Source organism: Dendronephthya gigantea, unplaced genomic scaffold, assembly GCF_004324835.1.
Source record: "Dendronephthya gigantea isolate DGI-Jeju-01 unplaced genomic scaffold, DenGig_1.0 000088F, whole genome shotgun sequence".
Classification (NCBI taxonomy): domain Eukaryota; kingdom Metazoa; phylum Cnidaria; class Anthozoa; order Malacalcyonacea; family Nephtheidae; genus Dendronephthya; species Dendronephthya gigantea.
This window is the reverse complement of record NW_021163098.1, coordinates 134606-156909: the sequence shown is the minus strand read 5'-3', so window position 1 is coordinate 156909 and position 22304 is coordinate 134606. Positions and strand designations below refer to the sequence as shown.

Below are 22304 nucleotides of genomic sequence, written 5' to 3'. Positions count from 1 at the left end.
CCTTTAGTCGTGATGGTTCAGCAATTGCTGTTCCATTGTTTTCGTTGCTCATTGCTTAACATAACATTAAAGTGGAATTACAAATTTGCAGTTAACATCAAGAACATTAAGAAAATCATGAACGTCCTGAAATAATATAAATTCTGAATTCACACGTATTCAATTACCAGTCAGTTTGGAATTCTTCTTTTGGCACAAAAGCGAAGAGCTCAGTTCCGTAAATATTTACGTCAACTAATATGGTTATTGTATAACTTTTTCCATACTATAGCCGTAGTATGAAAATAGCAATTAAACTTATTAGTATGGATATTGTAAACTTCCATACTATTTCCAACTAGCATTCTACTATGTCCATAACATGGATTGTGAAAAGAAGTTCGAGTGGATGTTTTTATGACGGCTCAAAGAAGTCCATTCATGGGCCTTGGCCGTTTTCTGTTTGCAGTATTATCTAATATTTCTAATATTCTGATGTTCTAAAGCGAGTTTTAGTTTGATTGGTGATGCCGCTCGGAAGAATTTCGAAGACAGTATAGAGGGTCTTTCCATAATGAATAAGTTCTTAAATTTATTTTCTTTTTAATAGTTAATATATCCTGAAATATATCAATACATTCTTCTTAAATACTTTCTTGCATTTCCCTGAGATAAAAAAATTAGTGTTTCCTACGTTGCCTATAATTTATGAGCATGGCATTGAACCGCCCTTTTCTCATAGTGATATAATGATGTTTGATAAGTAGCGTGGACCTGCTGTTCGTTAAATGTATTTTATACTAATATTTTTATTATGGAAATAACTTAATATTGATATATACACTTTTTTGAAGGTATTTATAGTCAATATGATTTGTCGCAAGGTTGTTTATCCTGTTCTATCTTCAGGTTGTCGCTTGAGTAAATTCCTGATAAATTTTACACCTTCTTTTCTCAGTGCCGCGTTTCGCCAAAAAAATATGAGAGAATTCAAAGTCGAGTTTAACATCAATAAAAGCGACGATAATTTCTTAAGCGTTACTACAGAAAAGCTTGTTTCAGAGTTTGCTATACCACCAAACAAGATAATTCCAGGCAGGCAACAAACGTAACTCGTAAACACAACAAGGAAACATGACTTGGCAATTCTAATTTGTTTCATAAATCGTGCTTTTGTTTCCATATTTTTCGTCTGTGAGGCGTTGTCAGACTCAGAGCTAGGACCAGGCAATCGTTTAATAACTGTCCAGAAAATTCTCGATTGAACATATGCAGTCACAAAAAGAAAAATAAGCATGGGCGCAAGTCAACTTATTTATCCTATCACCAAGATAGAAAATGCCGCCGAGATATGTCAAGGTCTGCAAACAGGAAACAGAAACAAAGTATTTTAAAAGTCTTCCTTTCGTAACTTTCGTGCGGTGGATGAAGGGATGCAGAACACCAAAATACCTTTCAATTCATCATAGACATTGCTGTTATTGAATACGTGAAGAAAAGAGCCGCGATAGTTCTTGTAAGGAACATCAATACACAAGATTTCTTTCCGGAAATGTCAAATACGAAAACCACAGAAGATAATGTCATGAAGAATAATCCGTTATGCGAGGTCCACCATGGATTGAATCATGATCAGAAAGTTGGATTTTATTTCTCTTAATTTACGAGACGTCAAAATTGTTGCAACCGTAATGCCATTGAAAAATAGGGTTGTCAATATTAGACTGACATTTGTCACAAGTGCAAAAACGTACAGAATTAGGCTCTTAGTGTCAGGAATTTTAGCAACTGCAAGAATTTTTGCGTCAAAAATATGACATGTTTCGATAAATATGCGTTCAGCAGTTGAGTTCATTCTGTTTGTCCTCGTTGAACGTTCGTTGAGGCGCTCCTTAGCGCTTGGCTTTGTAACGTCTGACTGCAGCCAGATCCTGCCTTCATGTGCCTGGCCAACAATGGCTCTCAATATGGAGTATAATGAACAGTATGAGAGTTTATGAATGTAAAAGTGGGGAAAATGACTATCATAAGGTTTTGCTTTGAAAGCGGCATCATTAAAAGGTCGAAAATTACTCGTACACCAAGAATTTATACTTAACATTTTAATGATCTCATCTATATGTAGATTAATGAGCAGCAAATTAAGGGAACGTTGATACGGAACCGAGTGAGTTGCGTGAACCGTGCTCGAATGCCTCGAATTTGGATGACACCGCGGAAATTGGTAAAATTGAAAAATACTTAGCCACAATTCTCAATACTTAGGCTTCAAACTTGGTGAGAAAAATATTTATAGATACTACAAAAATAAATCTTGCATAAAAGACTTAATGCTTGCACACGGCAAAAACGAATCGTCTGAATTAATAACCTTCTGTATACTTTAAGACTCAAAATGGCCTCAAAATTTCACAGCTGTCAGATGTGCATGTATAATGAGCTGTCAAAAGATTGCATAATGCGTATTCGGAAGAAAAACTGAACTTTTTAAAGTTGTTTAATAGTTTTCTCTTTGATAGCGATACAGCAATGCACAATGTGAACCAGTGATCAAATTTTCGGATTTAAACTTCATAAACACTAATTTCTGCAGTGTTTGTCAGAATTATTCAGCTGGCTGAAAAAATGAAATGTCTAATCCCCGATGGGGCGCGGAGCGCCTTCGACAGTACTAATTCCGCTCGGAGATTAGGAATTACACCCGGAATCCGGGAGAACATAGCTGAATCCAAAATGTCATTGACAGTGGACGGGCAACGTTCGATCGTTTATGCGCATGGGTGATTAACTACTCGTAATCAACACCGTTCGTTCTGATTGGCTAAGACAGAGAGTTTGTATTCCAATGAGAACGTCCGCGATTTAACTGTTATTTCGCAAACTCTTTTGAAATTAAAAAGCGTTTCATAAACTTTGTGCAAAATAAAAGCAGAAGAAAAAAGTTAGAGGATGATAAATAACTAAGAAGAACATGGATACAGTTCAAACAAAGAAAAGTAATGCATAATCTGCAAGCGTATAAGTGTTTTAAAAGGGCACGCGTGTTCACTTTTTTATTCTGTATTTGCTTCGCGGTAAGGACGCAGTTAGTTTGTATAATTCTTAGCTTTGCAATGTATGCCGTTTTGCAAAGGCATAAACCAACTGTGAAAGGCTATTAAGATGGTCTAATTGTTAACTAATTAAGAACTAATTGTGAAAGGCAACCTTTGCTTTAAATTGAAAAAGTGTTTCTGAAAGTCTAATTTGAATTTTGATATGACAAATGTCACTACATGCTGTAAAACCTTTTGGGTAAACTACAATAACAAAATGAAAATAACATTTTTGAGGTTTTTTCTTTGTCCCTGAAAATTGTGAACTTTTTTAATGGTTTTAAGCTTCAATTTAAACCATTACTTAATTGCTACCATGGCATAATACAGCAATCAAACGAACAGCATTTAGGTTCGCAAGGCATCTAAATTAAATGAGTATGAACTGTAAACTGTATTGTTTATGTTCAGAAGGTTTATATTGAAGACTGGCACGTGCACGGAACGCCGGAAGTGACGCCAGAACAGGCGTCTTTTATGTATTATATTATAACTCAAATAGGTTTGATAGTTTAAAGATTGAAGAAAATCAAATGTATATTTGCATCCAGAATGATGAAGATATATAAACTTTAAATAAAGTTTTAAATATTATTTATTTTTAATTGTTAATACAGCAATGGCAACACTAATAGCTATTTAAAATATTTTAAATATCTCATGATAATTTTTCTACTGTTTTAATATACATGCTATATTTGATATCCTGAAATATATATAAATACATTTTTTCTTGCAATTCCTTGAGTGGAAAAAATCAGTGTTTCCTACTTCTTGCATATAATTTATAAGTATGACATTTAACGGCCCTTTTCTCATAGTGATATTAATATTTGATATAAGTAGCGCGGACCCGCTGTTCGTTAAATGTATTTTATACTAATATTTTTACTATGGAAAAACCTTAATATTAATATATACAATTTTTTGAAGGTATTTATAGTCAATATGATTTGTCGCAAGGTTGTCTATCCTGTTCTACCTTCAGGTTGTTGCTTGAGTAAATTCCTAATAAATTTTAGACCTTCTTTTCTCAGTGCCGCGTTTCGCCAAAAAAATATCAGAGAATTCAAAGTTGAGTTTAACATTAATAAAAGCGAAGATAATTTCTTAAGCGTTGTTACAGAAAAACTTGGTTCAGTGTTTGCTATAACCCCAAACAAGATAATTCCAGGCAGGCAACAGACGTAGCTCGTAAACACAACAAGGAAACATGACTTTGCTATTCTAATTTGTTTCATAAATCGTGCTTTTTTTCCCATATTTTTCGTCTCTGCAGTGTTGTCAGATTCGGAGATAGAACCAGGCAATCGTTTCTTCTTAATAACTGTCCAGAAAATTCTCGATTGAACATAAGCAGTCACAAAAAGAAAAATAAACAAGTTAACAGCGTAAGTCAACTTATTTATCTTTTCACCAAAGAGGAAAATGATTCAAGATTCATCATAGACATCGCCACCATTGAATACGTAAACAGGAGAGTCCCGATAGTTCTTGCAAGGAACATGGTTACACAAGAATTCTTTCCGGAAATGTCAAATACGAAAACCATAGAAGATAATGTCATGCAGAATAATCCGTTTGCGAGGTCCACCATGGATTGAATCATGATCAGAAAGTTGGATTTTATTTCTCTCAATTTACGAGACGTCCAAATTGTTGCAACCGTAATGCCATTGAAAAATAGTGTTGTCAATATTAAACTGACATTTGTCACAAGTGCAAAAACGTACAGAATTAGGCTCTTAGTGTCAGGAATTTTAACAACTGGATGAAGTTGTTCGTTTAAGATATAACATGTTTCGATAAATATGCGTTCAGCAGTTGAGTTCATTCCGTATTTTGAACGTTCGTTGAGGCGCTTCTTAGCGCATGGCTTTGTAACGTCTGACTACAGCCAGATCCTGCCTTCATGTATCTGGCCAACAATGGCTCTCAATATCGAGTATAATTAACAATATGAGAGTTTTTGAAACGTGGAGTAATGACTATTATACGCGGTTTTGCTTTGAAAGCGGCATCATTAAAAGGTCGAAAATTACTCGTACACCGAGAATTTATACTTTACATTTTAATGATCTCATCTATATGTAGATTAATCAACCTAATCATGTGATGAGGAGGTTTTTCGCGGTATCGCATCCCAGTCCCTTATCTCCAAGTTAGGGGTGTGACATTAAATTTATCAAACTGTTGTATTAGATTTATATCACGCGAAGTCTCGCGAGGACTACACGCACCCACTGCAAAAAATGCCGGGAATAGTGGTGTTGTTTGTTTGATATCAAGAAATTAACGATTCTGACGAGAAAATTAGCTGTATTCTCAACGAAAGACATACAGAAAACACGATGTTAAAATACGTTATACAGTAATTCTTTTACGCCTTTTTCGAGCACTTTTACTGATTTATAGAAATAATTCTCCGAACTTTTGTTCTGTATGTTAGGCTTTTCTCACAAGTTCACAATGCTTTTTGGTATAATATATCATTAATGGACTCTCCGCTCGGGGGATTCGACAAAATCTTTCTCTCAATAATTACATCGGGAAATATTTCGCTGAATCCCGGAGCGGAGCTGCGGAGGGTCTATAAATAATAAATGTGCTACGAGGACCGATAGTTGACTCATTTTTCCTCGATGAATAACTTCCAAGAGATGTCATACAAAAAGATGCTTTCACTTCCATATTTTTTGTCTGTGTGGCGTTTTCTGACTCGCAGTCGGTACCATGCCGGAGTTTCGTTTCTTCTTCCAGAAACTTCTCGAGTGAGTGAACAAATGCAGTGAGAACAAGAAAAAAAGCAAGTTTACAGAGAAAACCAACTTATTTGCCTTGTCTCCAATGTAGAAAATGCCGCCAAGATATATTAAGGCCGGTTTACAAACAGGAAAGGGAGACAAAGCATTTTAAAAGTCTGCCGTTAGTGACTTTTGTTCGGAACCAAAATACCTTTGATGAATTCATGATAGACATCGCCGCCACTGAATAAGTGAACATGAAAGTCCCGAAAGCTCTTGTAAGAAAGAAAAATGCACAAAGTTTCTTTCCAAAAAGATCAACTACAAGAAATAGAGTAGAAAATGTAATGAGGAATAGTCTCGTTTGCGAGGTCCATGTACCACGGATTGAGTTATGATCAGAAAGTTGGATTTTATTTCTCTCAATTTAGAGACTTTCAAATGGTTTCAACTGTAACACTCTTGCATGAAGAATAAAGTAGTTAATATTAGACAAACATTCGTCGCAAACGCAAAAACATAGGATTACACTCCAAATGTCAGGTATTTTAACAACCATATTAGGTTTTACGTCAAAGATGAGACATGTTTTGATAAATATGCATTCAACAGTGGAATTCATTCTGTTTTCCATATTTTTAACGTTCGTCGACGCGCCCCTTAGGTTATGGTTTTGTAATGTAGGACTGCAGCAAGATCCTTCCTTCATGCTCCTCGCCAACAATGGCTCTCATTATTGAGTATAATGAGCAATATTAGAGTTTTTGTGTGTAGAAGGACCATTATATACAGTTTTTGCTTCGAAAGGAGGCATCATTAAAAGGTCGAAAATGATTCTTACACTAAGGGTTTATATATTAATACCATTTTAAATGATCTCATTTAAAGTGTACAATAATCAGCCGTAAAATGGATGCATGGTTAAAGGCAACCTTGTGAACCGTGGCACCGTGCTTGAATTTGTCCGGTTCAGATTCTATCGTAAAGAAGAAAGGTTCGATTTCTTATTATGTTATTGAAATATATACAATCATTAATTTACAGTCTTTAGAAGTAGAGTCTAAATAGTGTATGATTTACGTTACTTTTCTAAAGGCACGCCAAAATGGAGAGGTCCAATATGTCCAAAGCGCAGCTGCCCATGCAAGAAAAGATAAATGTCAAACTATCATAACAACATCTTTCAGGACCGAGCAAAGTTCTTCGTCCCATTTTGAATATTTATACTTAATTGTCTTTAAGACTATTTCAATTACAGTCTTCCGCCCGCGCGGTCCAGTGAATCACAATGAGCACGCAATGAGGTCCAGTGAATCGTCGGAATGCTTGAAGAAAACTTAATTAATTTTTTGTCAAACCAGAGACACCTTCCAGGTGGTGAGCCTGTGGCGCTGCCCAGGTAAACGAGCATAATAATTATGTAGATTTACTCTCTGCAATATTCATTTTGATCTAACGTACAAGAAGTCCGTATAGTCGACTCCTGTAGGGGGCTAATTTTCGCTAAAGCGCAGTGTATCGGGCTTGCTTGACAAAACATGGTAACTACGCTGCATTATAGCGGCCATAATCTTGCTGTTTAATGCACACGAGGGCAGATGCAAATTTGCGTTACGAACAAGCATCAGTTTTTTTATCCTCATATAATTGAACGGGGTACCGGATCTAGCCTTCTGGATCTTTCCATTGTCGCGTTTTTTGCATGTACGTAAACGCACGTAAAAGCTTAAAATCCTCCAAGTTGTTGTATGTATTTTATTCAATGTCAGAAAAACAACGCGCCTTTTAGCCTGCCAAATTTTATAGCCTGCCAAACGTTTAATACCGTAAAAGTTTTAATTGTTGTAGGTTCAACTCCGATGCAAAAATATTTTCAACTAAATGTTACCAGTGCTCCACTTCGCAATAGCACCAGTAGAATAAATTTGAACTTGTTTATTGAAAGATTACAGTGTTTAAAATACAAATGTTTAAAACGAAACCATAACGTTTGGCTCTCTCAAAACAACGTGTCTTTGCATGGTCACGTGACCACTCTTGCACGACAAAATTAACTAGGGAGGGAGGGGTGCTTCTTGCAAATGTGTATACCCCTCACATTAATAAAACCAATTCCGTCGTTCTATAGCGTTATAACCTGCATGGTTATAGTTATCGTGTTTACAAAAATCGTCCATTCTCCATCTTTAGGTGTGTCTGGTGCTCGTATAACTTTTTTGGTGCTCGAACTCTGGTTTTCTGCTCAGAATAACTTGCTTAATAATATAGAAAAACTAAAGTTTAATGTTATCTAAAGTAAAAAAAGTCACTATCAGACCCTCCCAAAGATAACTTATATAAGCATTCAGACGTTTACGTGCGTGTACGTACGTTTCATAAATTATATGAAAAACGCGACCGTGGAAAACTGTTCTAAAGACGCTGTTACACCATGCAATTTTCCTTGCAACTTGCAATGCAATTATAATTTTGAGGGATGTTAATTAGTAAAGAGTGTTCGAAATGCTAAGAAGACGTCAGTAGATCGTGAGAAATGTTCGTATTTGTCAACTTTAGATGCCTCAGGAGTAGAATTGCATTGCAAGTTGCAAGGAAAGTTGCATAGTGTAACACCGCCTTAACTCAATTGCGAGGCATGATCATGACGTCACGATCTCAGGTCAGCTTGATCGCAATAATTTTATATCATTCAAGGTTGTGACAACATCATCCATCGAGTAAATGGCATTATAATGCATGTTATTAAATTTATCAAAAGCTTAATTATTTTGTTTGGAATGGAAAATAACAATATAATGCGGAAAGACGAACAAATCCTAAAAAGGTCCATTGCTTTTTGAAATTTTGCACACAGACTTCAATATTTGATTATTATCAGTTTTGTCCGTTTGGATTTCCTGAAATGTCTCTCTGTTAGCAAAAAACTAATGTTGATTCGAAGTCGTAGACTTGCATAAATATAAGTTCAACGAAATTTCGGATCAAAGAAATACTCGAATTTTAACTTTGATCGTCGATTCTTGTATTCCTTGATAGCTAAACCAGTGGCGTTGCCTGCCTGATGATTTATAGTAACGCCATAGAAATTTTCAAATATCATTATTCATATCTTTAGAAATATTAGCAGAGTGGGACTAAATCGTCAGACTGGCTACGCTAATGAGCTGAACGACGATATTAATTTTTTTCTCTACCATTTTCAGATCTTTTATAAACTTTGAAGTAAAATTTGAACTCTGATAAGTTCAGTGTTGGCACGCTGACGCAATAGCAAGGTCGTTACGAGTGTACCTCGGCGCCACTGTTCTCATTTCTCGTCATGAAAAGATTTTTTTCTTCATTTTTTCATGACAGAAGATATAAATAACGTCGCCCCGTATATCCGTCTGTCAAAGGAGTAAATTGAAAGTTAATACTTTATTGAGTCAGTATGTGTCCTGAAGGCAGCTGGTATAAAGTGCATGGATATTCTGCCTCTACACATTTCAATCAAGGACACTTTTCATATATTAGGCCTTTCACACAAACGTTAGAAGGATATCGAAATGTCCGAATCTAGAGTTGAAAGTAAACGTGAATGGCCGTTTTTTCCTAATGCAGAACCTCAAGTTGATTTAACAACAGTCAGTCGAGCTTGGTTGATTGCATTCAAATCCCACTGGATCATTTTTGCAATATGTTTTGCTTTTCTGGCATTATACAACAGCTATCAATTGTACAAAACGTTTCAGCGCGGTAAAATGGCTAACCGAAGTTATGTGTCCATTGTTCAGATACTTGTAATTCTGCTCGGATTAACCAGAGTACTATCTTTTTGTATCTCGCCATACGAGCTCATAAGTAATACCCAAAATCGTGTTCCCTACGTATTCCCGCGTTTGTTGTTCGCGTCTGGCTTCCCTTGCCTCTTTTCTGGCTTTACGTTCGTGCATAAAATATTCCTGAACGTGAGCAAGGTTCAAGTGATTTCACGAAATGCTCTTAGAAACAAAATAGTTGCGGTTGTTCTCATCATTCATTTCATCGCTGTGCTGTCTTCAGAAATCATCACTAGTTATGTTTCAGGGACAGAATTTCTGCTTGTCATTTGTGCGTTGTATTATCTCATCGGTTGTCTGGGCATCGCATTGAGCTTGCTCTTTAGCGGAAGACGTGTTGTCAGACGAATCCGCGGGACCAGAGCGAATTTCGGCCGATTCAGCCAAACTAGCAAGAATTCTGGAGAGTCTTTTGCTTCACTGAAAGCGTCAAGAGACAAAACGGTTGCAGCGACATCGAAAGTGGTCAAAATTACAGCTTTGGCAGCTGTCTTCGGATTTTTATGCGCACTTTTCTACATCTATACATTGGTATGGATGATTCAAGCGAGTACTGGGGACACTTCATCGCCCGACCCGTGTACCTGGCTAATTGTGAACACATTCCTGCGTCTTTTTGAGTTGTTTTTGGCCGCTACAATGAGTTACGCTGTTGGATCAAGCTGTCATCGGAACAATATGCATGCAAAAATGAGTCTATCTCACTGTGAAGATGTTGCAACAACGCCGCAGTGATAAAAGTACATTTTATTCAAACATTATGATATAATCAATCCTCTGCTCAAAAAAGTCACATATATATGTAGTCAAGTTGTATATTTACCACGGATGAAAATGTATGCATGCGTTTTACAAAGCACTCATACTCTATATATTACTCATAATTATATGCAAATAATATTCGTTCATTATAAAAAAAGTTATGAACACTAACATCGCAATCACACTGATTGAGTGTAAAACATATAAATTCTTGCTTAATCAATGGAAAAAATCAAGTTAAAATATGCGAACTCTTATTCGAGTAGGAAGACCGCCACGGAAAGGTTATGAGATCTCCCACACAATGGGTTTGAACTTTGACTGTGCTAGTAAGCTTTTAGAATAAAGGGTATATACTACATTAACTGAGGTGTGATATTACCGTAATATAACTTGTGCATGTATAATTTTATATGCCTTAAAAAGTTTATAAGAATCAAACGAGAATGCAAACTTGCATACTTGTCAAAATATATTTGAGAACCGGTTGAAAAGTTTATCAAATTGTAACAGGGACAAGGAACTCTAAACGCTAAAAATTTACAAATTTAGCTTTCGGGCTACATACCGATGTTACTTACAAAATAAACTATATCGGCAAACTCGGGACATAAGCTAGCCTCGGAGTTTCCAGAATGTGCCTATACATATTAATAATTTTAAACACTATGTGCTTTATGATTTAAACAAACAGTATAATTTGAAGTGAACGAATATAGTGTAAGCAATAAAATAATAAGAAATGTATGCCTCTGAGAAAAAAATTGTAAAAAGTAGGCTTTGCCGGAGAAAATTTTGTTTCATCTCATCTTGAAATCAGTCTGCTGTAAAGCGCTGCTGTGAAAGAGGGTAGAAAGATTTGAAGGAAGCCATAGGAGATGTTGCGAGTGTTGAAAAAGCCGGTATTTTCTGCTGCGTTGAGATTACACAAACAAACTTTTATACGACAATGAGGCAATGCTTAGATTAAACAAATTTGTTTAATTTTCACGAGTATTATAAGATTTATAGAGTTAATGAACTTATTACTTATCGCGACAGCAGAAATATGGGATTTCTAGAAAATATTGCAAACGTCAGCTTATGGAATTTGCCGGACAATCATTTTGTTATCTCTTTGCCTGTTGAACTAAAGACGTGGGAAATAAATCTATCGTAAGTTCCTAAACTTTGATGCAAGTATATTTATATGAGGACATAATATTTTTTGATGGCACAGGCGTTTGAACACAAAAATATATCTATCTTCTGTAAAAAATCGCATAATAATAATGATAACATTTAAAAAAATCATCCATATAATTTATTATATTCGCGGCGTGATATTTCACTGCAAGAAATTAGTTCCAATGATTTATGATGTAGATAGCAGTATGGCATACGCCGAAGACAGATAACCGTAATCTCAAATTTTAATTTATTTTCTTATAATGAGAATGATGTCAAATGAAATTGAAATAATAGCAATATCCGCCTCATTATGTCGATCTGATCCACACGCGATTTTTTTCGCGAAATACGATACACGTTTTTTCTGAATTCTTGGACGTTGAGTACAGTAATAATTTTTTGTTGTTGCAATTCAAATTGAACAGGCAAAATATTTTTGCATTTCGTTGAGAATAATACATTTATTCAGTTAGTTAGATATATTATAACCTTTATTTAGAACGAGCAGCATGCATGTATTTTTGTTTTATTATGTAATATAAATGAATTTTTTTTAAAAGTTTTTTCCTGTCAGGGCGTACATACCCGCTTCCTGATTGGTAGATAAAACATGATGATCACACATGTGTTATTATCGCTTTTAATAACAATGGTGCATGGAATTGCCAATAAAACACTGCATTTAATTTAAAATAAATTTCAAATTTCAATCTTTTTACTGCTATACAAAGGCTTGTAAATAGCACTACGAAGCTTAGCTAGATAAATTATATCGTACGAAATTATTTTCAAATGCGCGGCAATAAATTACTGTCAGATTAGACCCAATTTACCTGTCCTCATGTAGAAATAAACATTTTGCCGCTTTGGAAACGGAAAGCAATATAGTGAGACTACAAATTACATAACCGAGCGCGGAGTCTTTACCCAGAAATATCGGACCTCGATAAACAAACCTCGCCCGAGCAACCGAGGTTAATAAAAAGTTTATTATATGGCATAAGGCTTGTATTTGCACTGGAAAGAAACAAACAAACAAGAAATGGATGAATTCGTATTAGTAGCCTGGTATGCATTTGATAAAACCCCCCCAAAATATTGAATTATTTAGTTTACCTTAACTGTCTTACTAATTTCAAAAGAGCGTCGTATTAATTTCGAAAGCAATTAAATTTTCTCTTGAGCATCAATTTGTACTTTTTTCATTCAGAACTTCCTGTCTGTCTCGTAATGGATCGCCGGTAACACCGATCCATTACGGGGAAGTGCCGATCCATTACGGGAAAGTATATAATGGCCGCTGAAAATTCTTCTCAGGTCTCAGCCAATCATTGAGCTCCATTTCACCGGAAGTGACGATTGCCATATAACAATATAGAGTAATATTCAAAGTTGTATCGACTTAACGCCCGTTTACATTTGCAATTTTTGCTGCGAATTTATGTGCGATTTTCTTCTTTTGATAGATGTGAACGAGTGAATTAGTTGCTGATGTTCTAATACGAGCTCTTATACACCAGAGCATTCGTATTACCGTTTTACAATCATTCTATCCATGCATGAATCAGCGTGGTGGGCATGCTCTCTTTATATTTGACGTGACCCATGAAGATACAGCAGAATATTTCACTGTAATTCGTTTGATTTCGTTTATTCAGTGAATATCTATGAGTGTTAATCCACCCCACGTGTTGTTTTTGTGTATTTTCCCGATTTTTTTAATCACAGTTTTCCATCTGATTGGAATATTCTTCTGTATGCCAACTTATTCACTGACTCATGATCACGGTATCTCTAAACTGCACATATGTACGTGATTTAAGGCTAATTTCCACTCCGGAAAACGAGCGGCGGATCGGATCGGAGCGAAAGATAATCCGCGCGTGCGCCGTCTGTTGAAATTTTTGGCTTATATTGATCCGAAAACGTCCGAGACCGGATAAAAAAAAGTTCAAATAATTTAAACTTTTTTTAATCCGATCCGAAATCACTTCATGGATCGGACCAGCTCGGAAAAAAATCCGATCCGATCCGCTGCTCGTTTTCCGGAGTGGAAATTAGCCTTAAAAAGACTAGGGTGGTAATGGAATTATAGGAATAAATTGACGTGAATAAAAATGAATTTGTAGTCTTTGTTTCCATTAACAGAAAATTGTGTAAAAATGCCCCGCCCCATATCATCGATGAAAGCGAAACTCCTGAGAGGCCTAGAACAAAATGTTTTATTTTGATTAAGGCTGAAAATTTTTTCCCCACTTTCTGTACTGAGATCAGTGGGTCGTTAGTTGCAAAATGGCGGAAATTCCAATGAATTATCTGTAGCGATGAGAGTATCAGTCTGAGTGGTGATAGTGTTTCAGGTATGTTGACATATGTATCAAATTGTATAACTTTTCTTTTGTAAAAGTTATCGCTGTAAATCCTTAAATATTGTGAGCTGCAAGTTTATGCAAAAACTTTTTGGTGAAATTCAATTAAGAACAACAAAGATGGAAAGCAAAAAAATCCCGTGAAGGTGGGAGTTTTTGAAATACAGTATATGCCTGTCAAAACTCTTTATCACACGTTTTAAATACTGACAAACACATCAATTATTGTTTTTTAATAGTTTCCAAACATTGCATTGAACTCACAGATTTTCACTCTCTTTAACTTAACGTTTTGAATTATTTTATATCAAGGGCGAAAAATTTTAATTTTCAGTTGGGAAAAAAGCTGGTTTCCCACAAACAATAATGGAATTACCTAAAGTTATCCAGTGCCGATGTCATATGAAATAAGGGAAAATGATAATTCATTTTGTCGAGGATCTGGTCTCTGATGATTGCTTGATTTTTATATTAAGATCAGGTAAATTAACTCGAAATATATTTACAGCGATATGTTTTTAATCCTAGTTCTAGATTTTAACCAAAGTTCTTTGAGGTGATAGCTAATTATAGTCTGTCGCCTCTTTGAGACTAGAACCTTCGTTGGTCTGGTGCTGTCTTCTTGGCTTCTAGTAGCCTAAAAACTGATCTTTCGTTCGTGAGGCTCCTTGCGGCTGCGGCTCTCAACATGAACGCTAAACGTACCTATTTTTACCATTGCGGAATTAGTTCCCTTGCTCGCCCTTTCGGCCCTTCGTGCCGACCGGAGATCAAGCATACCGCCCAGACTATGTTTCTGTTATGGTACTCTATATCACAGTGCCTATATGATATAACAGTATACCACCAACACATGTTGTTCTTCCAATTCTTTTTAAATGTTGAATAATTAAAACTGTTTTTATAATTATCGTCTCCGAAGTGTAACATTCAGGAATAAACAAAGGTATTACTTCAAGGTATTTATCTATCAGTGTAATTAGAAGGATCATAAACCGCAATGGTCATTTCTACTCATTTGATATACGACTCCCCTAAAAATATTGATTTTATTCAGTAGAGATTTGTTATATAAGCTTCCAATATCGAGGACGAGAAGCAAAATTACTGTTGGCCTTTGTACAGTGCTGTTTATTATAATATTTCAGCTTTAGGCTGTTTCATCTTGGGAATAAATATTAAAGACATCTTTCATATTATAGAATTGTCTATATTTTCGAGAATAATTTATCATTTACGTAATCCGTACTGAAAAGTTTGTTTATCATCCGCCCAATGTTACACCAAATGTTACACCAACATTTTTTGTTAACTTAAGTTTATGCATTAAGGATAATTCTCACACGGATTATAAATAGAAAGAGGGTTAATTTACAAATCTATTTCTCGGTTTTTTTCCATCTTAGTTGACTGGAAGCTATGTAAATAGCATAAATTTACCTACAGGTATTAACATTGTAGTGCTTATACCAGCCTAGGGTGCATTCCATGCAATTGCCATGCTGAAGTGAAGGCTTAGAAATGTATTGTTTTTAATTAAGATCAATAAGAGTGTTGTATGTATTTACCTAGATTGCTGGTAGTTGACCATCTGAACCATTGACAATCGAAAGGCATTTAGGTTTCATGATTTATTGTTTTACTGCACACCAATATCTTACCACATCAATATCAACATATGCATACTAGCTGTCTCCACACTGGAGATATATATGGTTGGATGGGATGCATCTTGTAGCTAGTGCATGAGGCCAAAAATTTCACTGCAAAATTTCATATTTATATTACATATTATGAAATATTTAGTTACCATATCAAATATGTTTTCAAGCTAGCATAATCTATTCAGACAAAATTAAGTGGTTATGGGAGAAATAAAATGCATATGTATCCATAATAAAGGTTGAGTAAAATATTTTCTCATGCAGGCCAAGTCTGATAAATTATAAGACAATAATTATCTTGATATTGCAGAAGCTACTTTTAAGATTTCCATCATCACCAGGGTCACCAAAGTGGTGCAGGTTAACAGCTCTGGGGCACCTGCAATCATAGATTATAGTTATAGAAATTTGAAAGTTATAGGTATATATTGCCTATACCTTTGTTCATCATACAGCATTGGCTTAAACTAAACTCTATTCACAGATGTATCTCATATATATCAAACATGGCTCCCAAGCATGCACTAGCTGAACATTCTGCCCCCAAGCAGAAATTCAAAATGACATTTTACATAACTTCAATGAAAATGATGTGATTTTTTCATAGTACTTTGTGGTAAAAATGTCAAACTGTTCATATCTTAAACTTAACAGTTTTTCGTACCTTTTTCCTTAAGAATCTGGATTCATTTTCACTGTGTGTGTTAACTATGTTGCAAATTAAATGATGTTTTTGCTCTGCTATTGAATGGGAAGGTAAGGAATTGTGGTTTATTTCACATTTTGTATCTCCAGTTTCTGTTCATTCATTTAATGACTATATCAGCAGATGTGCATTTATAAATATCTTTATTATATTAATATTCTCATTTTATGAAGTGGGAAAGTGAACACTAGTGTAAAATCCCCAAAATTGAAGATCACTAAGCAGTAAGGGCTGAAAATTTGTATTGGGGATTTGCTGAGATTTCGAGGAAGTTTTAAAAAATGTTGATGACCAAAATAAAATTTTGAAGTTTTGTAACATGTAAAGTTGACTGACAGGAATTATTTTCATGTGGATACGTACCACTGCATCATCAAGATAAAGAAATGTTTCTGGTTAAACTAAATGACAATATCTTGCTAATTACATAATTCACATACTGTTGCTCTGTAAATATATTGGTTTCAGTCCAGCTCTTGAAAACGTCAACAACCTTGACTGTCTGTAGCTTGGCTTATGTATGTAGCAACATCATAAGTGTTCGTAATATGTCGGTTCTTATGGCATGTTTCCAAAATCTAAATATACTCAGACTATAGATAAGACAATCAATGTCAGCTGTCTTGTGAAATTACTCCCTGTGATAATCTTTTAAGGAATACATCATTATAATATAGCAAAATTAGGCAGTGTTTGGCCTAAAGGAGTGTGGGGAGTGGTGAGGGGCAATATTTGAAGTTGATCAAAGTGCTTTAATTGTTTTTCATCAGAAAAGCAGAGATGAAAACTTGAGTAAAAAAGCCAAATAGTCAAAACATAGTGGATAATCTTTGAATAAATCTATAATATTGGATATTTTTATTATTTTTAAAAGTTATGGTGAATATCACATGACATCCCTTAATTCGCTTGCCACGCCCTGGTTTTCAGGAACCCACAAAGGTACAACATGATAAACAAACACCGCAGAAATTGGTGTTTATGAAGTTTTAACACGAAAATCGAATCACTGGGTCAGAATTGTGCATTTTTGTATCACTATTTAAATTTCGATAATTATATAAACAAATTTATGTGTATACTATAAAATATATCATCAGGATCGGTTTACCTTTTATGCATCTTTTGGTTGTAAATTCGGACTATATACCAATTCATGCATGCGTGTGTCACAGTGCCGGAATAATAATCTTTTGCGTTGACGTTGGTTTACAGTGTTTACTGCAAACTGTTTTAATGTCTTGTGCTGTTGAAATTCGGTTTTTCGTAGGGTTTCACATATCCACCCCCATTTTCTCTCCTTGATGCCAATGTCAATGGGGCTTTGTTCCGTTCTCTCCATAATTCTCTGTTGGAGATGACATCTGGCCAGCAAACATTGAGAATGGTTCAGAGCATCTGTTAATGCAAGTTTGCAAATGTAGTTTGTGGGTGCTGATCTTTGCTGTCTTCCATGTTTCTGAACCATACAGCAGCACTGACTTCACATTTGTGTTGAAGATTCTGAGTTTGTTGCGGGGTGAAAGGGCTGAGGAGCTTCAGATGAAGCGTAGAGAGTTGTTTAGCAACATAAGCACTGTTTAATGCCATTATAATAGAAAAAAAGTCTTTCTGCCAGTATTTAGCCATAAAAACCAGTCGCGCAACTTGAAACGATAATTGCATTGGGGAAGTAGATCCGTCACTGAAATTGGGAGAGTATATTCATATGTTTATATCCACTTTCCCTAAGAACAAGAGCCTCGAAATGGAACCAGTGCAGCATAAGACGATCATATATAAGAATATACACTTCGAATTAAAAACTTCTACCAACGCGCGTCTCATCTTTAAAGATGACGTTACAAACTGTACTAATTACACGTATTCGGAGCCACCTTATTAAGGATGCCACCTTACCACCTTTTCATTCGAATATATGACCGCATGTTTATATATATATATATATATATATATATATATATATATATATATATATATATATATATATATATGTAAGGTGTATATTTGTTCTTCTACACAAGTATGACCAACCGGGCAAGCAGAAAATTCTACTTGACCGCGGTGGGAATCGAACCCGCGACCTTCGCATTTCTAGAACGATGCTCTACCGTCTGAGCTACAAGGCCAAGTTGGGAACGACTGTGATTTTACTTAAGTTGTTATTGACAATGCGGAGTTTCGTCCTTTAACATGTCGTTATGCAGTAGAATTTTCTGCTTGCCCGGTTGGTCATACTTGTGCAGAAGAACAAATATACACCTTACATAAATATCCACAAGTGAACACATGGCTCAATTGAGAGCAAAAACGTACAAATATATCAACATTTGCAGATGTAACTGCATAACGACATGTAAAAGGACGAAACTCCGCATTGTCAATAACAACTTAAGCAAAATCACAGTCGTTCCCAACTTGGCCTTGTAGCTCAGACGGTAGAGCATCGTTCTAGAAATGCGAAGGTCGCGGGTTCGATTCCCACCGCGGTCAAGTAGAATTTTCTGCTTGCCCGGTTGGTCATACTTGTGTAGAAGAACAAATATACACCTTACATAAGTATCCACAAGTGAACACATGGCTCAATTGAGAGCAAAAACGTACAAATATATATATATATATATATATATATATATATTATATATATATATATATATATATATATATATATAATATATATATATATATATATATATATATATATATATACTCACAACTATTGTTTTTCGTTTTCTCCTTCTTTTCAGTCATAGTCCACAAGGTACGCTGGTTTTCGTCTTTCCCTTTGTGGTCTGGCGAATGTTGGATTATCAACCTCAACTCTCCTCGCTTCCAAGGTTTGGTTCTTTGGTCTCTCTGCGGGCCCCTTGTCTTTCTTGGTCTCTTCAGATTCTATTCCAAACTCGACCTCCTCTGCCTCGTTTGGTTCCTGCGTCTTTCTGAGATGGTAACGGTTACGGCGATATTTCGTTCCTTCCGTGGTCTCGACGACGTATGATCTACTATCTTTTTCTACTACAACTTCTTTCTTCCAAACTCGTGGGCGGCTTCGACGGCTTAATGCGTACTACGTCCCCTTTTTTCAGCTCTTTCAGATCTCTGGCATTTCGATTCTAATAGTGTGCTTGAGTCCTCCGCTTCACTTTGATCTTTTGCTGTTGTTCTTCTGGGTTTGGCACCCTTGGGCGGAGAAGTGTTTCTTTAGTTGGGAGCAACGTTTTCGTTCTTCTATTTCAAGAACCTTTGCACCGGACTTGTGTTCATCCCTTGTGTCGGTGAACAGATCTGTCTTGCTGTCTTGTGCCTTCCGTAGTAGTTGTTTTGCCACTTTGACGGCTGCATCGGCTTTTCCATTCGCTTTACTATTCTAAGGTACGGTGTTCGAACTCCCAAACTTTAGCGAACGTAGCGAACATTTTACTTGGACACGTCTGAACACCCATATCTGGCGAAGTGGCATTTCAGCTTAGAGATTACTGCAGGAGTGGTCGAGGTCGTCGATTTCCCAAAAGTTGCTATAATCGTCCACTGTTGTCAGAAACTCCTTGTTCTGGAATGTGAACAGATCCGTTGCTATCTTCTCCCACGGGCGACTTGGAACGTCGTGATGTTCCAGCGTTTCCTTTGGCTTCAGACAAGTCGCACATGCCTCCACAAGCTGACGAATTTCGGCCGACATACCCGGCCAAAAAACACAGACTCGTGCTCGACGTAAACATGACTCCGTCCCCAAATGTGATGTGTAACCTTCTGCTTTACACTCTGCCGCAGCGCAATTGGGATGACTACCCGTTCCCCTCTAAACTCGTTATCGACCGTGAGTTCATCCCTGATGTCAAAATACGCTCGAACCTGCCCTGGGATGTCCCTTCTCTCGTCGGGCCGCCTTTAAAATTTGTTGGGTTTCATTACGTCGGGTTTCTACTCTGATTTGGTCTAACTGCGGCTTTGATAAGGGTAGCAGATTCGCTGAGTTAACCTGTTCGAACTCCTTGTGGTCGTGATCCTGGGAGCATGGTAGATGCGCCCTTGACAAGAGATCTGCTATCAGCATATTCTTTCCTCGCTCATAGTTTACTTCGACGTTATATTTCTGCAATCGCATCATCATGCCTTGTAGCTTTCTTGGTACTTGCTACAGCGATTTCTTCAGAATTAAAGACATTTAGTTTCACGTTTTCATAGCTTTCCCGCAAACCGCAAACCGCAAAATTACCACGTGACGTTTTCCCGCGGTCAGGCTTGCAGTATTTTGTTGACGTTTTTACGGCAAGAGGACGTTCTAGCGGTAAGTGAATTACCTCAGAGTTTTTAGCGTAGTAATAGTACATGAAACCAAGTTTAAGAGTAAAAATTTTATTTTCTCATATAAATAGATTTTAAATAATGGGAAATTGACCTTTCAAGGCTTCGTCGTTTCGTATTTCATACGTTTAAACACGGCATGCCAACCAAGACAGAATCCAGCATGGCTGCCAATTTAATAGTTATCGCAGCTTCGGGCAATAATGGTCAAATTATCAACTTCAGTAGTGCTATTAAAGTGTCCATAGTGAACTATAGTGATAATGTCCCGTTTTCATTTTTTGTAGAACAATGTCACCATTTAGATGGCCGAAAATTGAACATGATTTGATGCTAGCTACAGAAGTTGCAGCAAGAAGCCCAAAGTCTGGCACAGATTGGGAGACTATTGCCTCCATACTCAGCAAAGCATTTAGTACAGATGGTAATAGGATTGAATTAACTGGACGATCATGTAGAGAGCGAATGGACCGTCTATTAGCTAAGCACAAAGAGGATGATAAGAAATCGCTAAAAAAGTAAGAACAGGTTGTCATTACTGTCATAGATATAAACACAGCCCCCATCTTTCAAATGAATGTTGTGATTTTATGTTGTGATTTTCATATTAACTTATTAAGTGGCAATGCACCAAAGTGCATACAGATGTTTTAGTCTGTCTAAAGGCAGATGATTTTACTTAGCTTATCCAAGAGCTGTGCTTAAGGAGAGACCTTTGTTTTGGTTCATTTATACTCTGGTGATATTTGTTAAGATCTGGCACTGAAGAAGAATATACGGAGCTAACCCAACTATTAGAAGATATCATGACTTGTCGAAGGGATATGGAAGATCTGAAAAGGAAAGAAAAGGAAGAAAAAAATAGAAAAGAAGAGTTAAAAAACAAGAAAGGACAGGAGATGCGTGCTGCTGCAGTCAGTAAAATGTGTAGTAAGTGCACAGAGGAATTTTCATATTTTTGTCTGGGGGTGGACAGATTTCTGGGAGGGGTGCCACTGCTTGGTTTTTGGCTGCAGCCTGGTGGCAAAGTCAAGAAAGTAAAGGAAAATTGGTAAAATACATAATTTGTACAGGAATGGTGGGCAAAATCTTTGGGGGGCAATATCTCAATAATCTATTTGATAAATAGTATGAAGTAATAGTTGCATGTAGCACTTATTATACTTTTTGTAATTCAGAGCGGAAACACAGCAATAAGCTTGAAAGTAGCGAATCTTCTAGTGAAAATGATGAGAATGACGAAAATGAAGATGCTGGAAAAAATAAACAACGTAAGGAAGCTTTACATATTTCTTATTCCGGCTGTATAATTTTAAAAAATCCTCCACAAAATTGCATCCAACCCTTATTCCCTGTATCAGCATTAATAGTCAGTATTGTGCAGTTCATTATTTACCTCACAAATGGTTTTTCAGGTAAACCAGTACGCCAAAGAGCAAGCAAGCTCACTGCATTAGAAATGCTCACCGACAAATATAAACAAAAGACAGAGTTAAAACAGAAGGAACTCGAGTTAAGAAGAATGGAACTTGACTTTGAGAAAGAAAAGTATAATGCAGAGGCTGAGGAGAGAAAAGCAAAGTTTCAACTAGAAATGGAAGAAAGAAAGGCATACATAGCCCTTCTACAGACAAAATCATAGTTTCTATTTTTGACAGTACTAAATGTGTTTATAAAATTTTGTATATTATT

At 36.1% G+C, this 22304-nt stretch overlaps 1 protein-coding gene across 1 annotated transcript; it reads left to right on the top strand.

The window, feature by feature from the left end:
• Positions 1 to 14712: 14712 nt before the first annotated feature.
• Positions 14713 to 22254, top strand: LOC114533240 (stress response protein NST1-like). Its single transcript, XM_028554741.1, has 7 exons — positions 14713 to 14896; positions 16279 to 16357; positions 20493 to 20595; positions 20900 to 21130; positions 21367 to 21542; positions 21791 to 21883; positions 22028 to 22254. The coding sequence occupies exons 4-7, from the start codon at positions 20904 to 20906 to the stop codon at positions 22252 to 22254; spliced, it is 723 nt and encodes a 240-aa protein (XP_028410542.1). The 5' UTR covers positions 14713 to 14896; positions 16279 to 16357; positions 20493 to 20595; positions 20900 to 20903.
• The last annotated feature ends 50 nt before the right edge of the window (positions 22255 to 22304 follow it).